The 5,186-nt window shown below is 47.4% G+C and overlaps 1 protein-coding gene across 1 annotated transcript; it reads right to left on the reverse strand.

The window, feature by feature from the left end:
* Nucleotides 1-433: 433 nt before the first annotated feature.
* LOC149336875 (uncharacterized) lies at nt 434-4,731 on the reverse strand. The gene is made up of 7 exons (XM_089553176.1): nt 4,559-4,731; nt 3,958-4,068; nt 3,787-3,840; nt 3,533-3,604; nt 3,204-3,275; nt 3,092-3,124; nt 434-1,590 (listed from the first exon to the last, which is right to left on the reverse strand). The coding sequence occupies exons 3-7, from the start codon at nt 3,806-3,808 to the stop codon at nt 557-559; spliced, it is 1,233 nt and encodes a 410-aa protein (XP_089409302.1). The 5' UTR covers nt 3,809-3,840; nt 3,958-4,068; nt 4,559-4,731; the 3' UTR covers nt 434-556.
* Between the last annotated feature and the right edge of the window lie 455 nt (nt 4,732-5,186).

The raw sequence follows: 5,186 nt of genomic DNA on the forward strand, positions 1-5,186 counted from the left end.
AATGTGATCAACACACACATGGAGAAATGGTCATATCAGGACAGTTATGCGAGGGAAGACCGCTGATGGTCCCTCAAGGTAACAGATGGGATTTCCAGAGAAGTTTGACTTAGCACCGCTGCGGTGGCCTAGTCGTTTGAGCATCCGCCTCGCATGCGAGAGGTGCAGAGTTTGATCCCCCGAGCCGCCAGCTATCCACTAGTGATGCAGTGGGTACAAGCTTTCCCCTGCCTGGTGCTCGGCTTCTTTGGGATGAAATGCTTGGGAAATGGGTCTTTGACCCCACCTTGTGCAATGAAAACTACCTTGTGCCGTAGAAATCCATCACCACCACCACTTAGCAGTTGGTGACAGAGTGAGGCGGGTGGATGAGATTATGAGGTTTGTGGAGCCCCTTACAGCTTAGATGATAAACCGCAACTGTTGTGCGATGTCAGTGGATATTAGAGAACCCCCAGTGGCCTAAATTCCAAGCACTGTACTACGGTGTCCCTTACAGCCCATGTGTCAATACATTAAACCTTTCATACCACCCGCTCGTATAGCACCTGCTACTTCAGCTGTCCTGTTCCTGCACTAGTGGATATTGGAAATTGCTGAGGTAAGCACATGTCTGTAGTACTGGATTTATAATGTCAGTCATTGTGATGGGGTATCCACCATCCAAAATATGAAATTCTTTGATGCGTCTGATGACACGCTCGATGTGTACGCGAGCGCTGGCAATGCTTCTGGTCTTCGAAACATCACCAGTGTTCATCTGACCTAATGAGGGCCTATTAAATGGCGGCATATGTGCCGTTACCCCGGGAGGCAGAAGGTCAAAAATTTTGAATCCTTTGTCCATCATAATGGCATCACCGGGTTTGAAAATATCTAGCAGTTTGCTTTTTAGAACTAAATCCCTGTCAGAAATTGACCCCCCCCAAGCATCTGAGACAAAGCAGACATAGCCGTCTGGTGTGGCACCTACAAGCACTTTAACTGTGTTGCCATGCTTATAGGGCGAGAAAGTTTGGCGCTGTGCATCCACTGATGACGGTGTCTGCAACCTGATCTCGGTGCCATCAATAACCATGCGCGTGTCCCGAAAGTTTAAAAATTGTTTCGGAAGATTTTGCTGCACTTCAGCTAGCGATGGCACACGGGTAATGGCACGCAAAGCTTTGTGCATAAACAGCACCCACTTAGAAAAGGTCTTGCTCACGTAAGACTGGGTCATGCCAAAATTACGTGCAAGTTCCTTAACGGGCATCCCTGTTCGAAGCCTTACCAGCACCATGAAAAAATCATCAATGCTACCAAGTGCGCGTGATGGCCCTTTGGATGACTGAGGCATGGCACTGTTCAGAGCAGTGTACAGACCTTTGAACACTTCATATGAAGGCAGCCCTGTATAATATTTACATTCACTAGGCTGCTGAAGTCTACTAGTGGTCAGCAGCCTTTCTTTCACACACTTGTATTGTTGCTCCCAAAATGCAGCCATGCCTTGCGACTTGGCAAGGGCTGCTTTTGTGGCTGCCAGTTCTTTGCGTACATCTGCAGCCTCGATAGCTGCGGGAAGGTGAACCAATGTCACCGAAGCCTCTGGGGAAAAAAGAAAGAAAACAGGCACCGTCTAGCAATGAGAACACACCACAGCTTACAAACCCTTCGTGGAGAGAGATCACATGTCATAAATATCAAAAGTCGTGCAGAGTAAGTGCACAATTGAAGGCTGTACTCTGCTCACATGATGAAGTAAAGTTTTCCTGTGACAAAAAACAAGGCATATTATGAAAGCTGACTGAGGCACAGGCTAGCACTGCTTAATTTTGCCACCTGTGCACATAAATTGTCTAATAATAAAAGCTATTTGTGATAGTTTTAACAAAAACAATGAATCAACCTTACTAGTAACAATGAATGCATTGACATGCATAGGTCGGCAAACTCACTCGGGCTCACATTCAAATCGTGATCCGAGTCCTGTTCAGTCCGGTAGAACACGAGTTTCCTGTGCACTCATAATACTGACTGCACTTTTGGTTGAGATGATGTAGAGCAACTTCACTGTTTGATGGTATATAATTTTTGTGACAGCTGCACCCTAGAACATTACTAAAAGATGAGTGATTAGTCTCCATGCTTGGTCTCGTCAGATATTAGCTGTGGCTTGCTATATAGTGGTTCCTCTAGTTCTCCCTTGCTTGTTTTTTTAATTGGTTGGCGAACACATGCAGCAGCCTTAGATCTTTACATCCCGCGAGCGACTGCAGGCCTCTGAGGAGGGCGTGCCTACTGGCTAGCTGCAGTTGAGAGCTCATCGCATAACTGCGTTTTTAACCCCTTTTTTTGCCATTTTAGGCGCATAACTCAGGCCGTTCGGCGTAAAAACGCCCGAGCTCTCCGATGTGTGGGCTTATAGGAGTATGAGTGAAGGTGAGCCTGGGTGAGCCATTAGTTTAAATGTGCAACTGAGCCCGAATGAGTGAGCACAGATGGAGTCATGTGTCGAAATGAGTTGAGTCCAAGCAGGTCATGAGTTGCAATGAGTGAGCCCAGGTAAGGCATTGCTGCAGTTATGAACAACTTCTCCGCTAAAGACATACGCCGTCCTTATAGTCTACAAAGAGTACACTATCGGATATTAATTACATTACCGGCCCAACTGTTTCTTGCTAGCAGCTGCCGTTGCACAAGCCTTCTTCCAGAATACCTCCATCAGTACAATACAATCTGCACAACCACATCTTGTAACACAGAGCTGAACTAGAGGTCGATCCATCAAATGAAAACATGGTTTTTCATACTTTGCAACAGGATTTTTTTCCAGTAATGAGCCAAAATGGCAGTATGCTGCACAGAACCCGAAAAAAGGCAAGGAAGTTCCATAATGCCACATTTAGGCATTTGTCATGATTTTTAGTCAAATGCCTAAATTTACAGTCCATAGTTATGAGGTGGCCCTAGTCTGCTTTTGTGATCTCATCCAGTGTTAAGTTGGTACCGCTGATGACCAAAAAGTTGAAGTCTTGCACCAGGTCTAACTGTTTCATGGTGTAATATTGAGTTGCAAGTTTACCACTAGAAAAGACAATCAACTCACCTATTTCTGCAGCGGAGCGCATGCCATGTGTGCCTGGAGAGAAAAAAGGAAGAATCATTAGGTGTTGAAAATGATGATCACATGGCACCACTTCATTCGCAGTGTGTCTTACAAGGGTCTGCAGCCCCGGCAGCATGATCTCCTGAAGCAGGTGCTGCCCCGACATTTGCAACGTCCAAGGTTTCTGAAAAGTCCACAGTGCAGACAATGTTAGCTCTAGAATAGAATGCGAACCAGCTGTTTCCACAAAAAGAATAAGTGCACACTAATGTTCGAAACACAGAAGTGTGCACATTAGTTCAAAATATGTGGTTTTGACTATTAGGGGTATTTTGCAGCACTAGTGAATAATGTAAACTACAGAATGTTTCTTAGGCTTTTCAGGTATGAAGTGGTCATGATTACATCACAGTAAAGTGACATTTGTACTAAATTTTTTACCTGGAAGTGGCAAATCAATACCACACTCGTCATCAGAACCTTGGCCGTTCACAAGTGGTGTGCTGTTGGAACCTGTAAAGCAGTGCTCATAATTAATTTGTACAAAACAAATGCAAAACTAGTTTCTTATGTGCCTATAGTATCTAAAGGTTTGGAGACTTATTATAATAAGTTCATATGTAGTAAAATGGCTTGATGTGACAGTGATTTTCAATTTCTGATGAGGTGCATATTATTCAGCAAAAGCTCATTACCTGCTGCGTCGTGCGCGATCATACCCGCCGCTGGTTCGTCTCGTCGAGGAGCGCCTGGCAAATAAGATAGCAGTCAGATTGACGGGAATTTATCCAACTGCAATAAACAGGCTACCGTGCACAGCACCGGCATGCATGTAATAAACGGTTGAGGACAGACGGTGTAAATACCTCGCCTTTCCGCGGCACGCTGGTGCCTGCGCAGGATGCCTTCACGAGCAGGCCGATGCGTGAAGATGGATGGCACGTAGTCTGGGTGGGAAAGTGATCGCACTGGCTTCCCTGAAAATAAGCAGCATTTATGGCTACATGTCCAGAACACGCGAAAAGCAAAAACTAGAATAATGTCAAAAAAGCCTAATACAGCATCGGCGTGGATCGTCAAACGCCGTTTTCTCGGCGCGAAGTGCAACGCTTGAGCGCCGTCATGTACAGGGTGGTCCAAAATATGTGCGATCACGGCTCAGCGTGCCCGCGCTCCGCGGCGCGTCAGTGCTTCTGGTGTGGTCGCAGACGGCGACGCGCAGCAGACGATGACACGAAGCACCGCCTCCGGGCCCTGTGTGCGCCTGCGCCGCGTAGCTTCGATGCTCACCTCGGAGCGCGGCCACGCTGAGCCGTGTTCGCACATATTTTGGACCACCCTGTATGTGCCGAGAAAATATCGTAGCCTAGCCTAACTCAGACGCAGTCTGTGATATTTTAACTGGCTGCGCGGAAATACGAGAAGCGTTAGAAAGCAGCAACCCATTCTGAAGAAGTTTTTACGCACCTGTATAGAAATGATCGCTGCAGATGCGGTCATGTTCTGACGGCTCCCATGGTGAGCCATCGGGGGAAACCCGACGCACAGCGACGACCCATCTTTTCCTGCGCTGCGAGTAGTAGCGCTCCGAAGGAAAGCGAAAAAACCTCACACCTTCCTTCCCGCGACGGTTAGTGCAGCCTACAGCCGCACAAGTGTTGGGCATTGTTCGGCCGGAGACAGAGGAACGCAGTGCTCACACGGATCAACGCAGTGCTATCCGTCCGCGCGTACGCTCTGCCCTCCAAAATGGTGGACGCGGCCTAGGGACTGCTGGGAGCGAGGCTAGTAATCTCGACTGGAAAAAGGCCCATTGGTTTTTTAGGAAAGGAAATGTATCTGTCTCTCATGTCTCGGTGGACACCTACACCTCGCCGGAAGGGAAGGGAGGAGGATGGCACTGAGCGAAGACACCGTATTCACTAGACGCGCCTTTGTTCATTCCAAACCATCGAGCTGGCATGGCGGAGTGGATAGCGTGCTCGTCTCGCACTCCGAATACCGGGGTTCGATTCCCGAGCTCGACCAATTTCCTACTCGGTTTTATTTAATTATATGGCGTGACTAGAAAAGTTAATTAGGGTAATTGAGCAAT

Source organism: Amblyomma mixtum, chromosome 7 (genome assembly GCF_055824585.1).
Source record: "Amblyomma mixtum isolate Tamu chromosome 7, ASM5582458v1, whole genome shotgun sequence".
In the NCBI taxonomy this organism is placed as follows: domain Eukaryota; kingdom Metazoa; phylum Arthropoda; class Arachnida; order Ixodida; family Ixodidae; genus Amblyomma; species Amblyomma mixtum.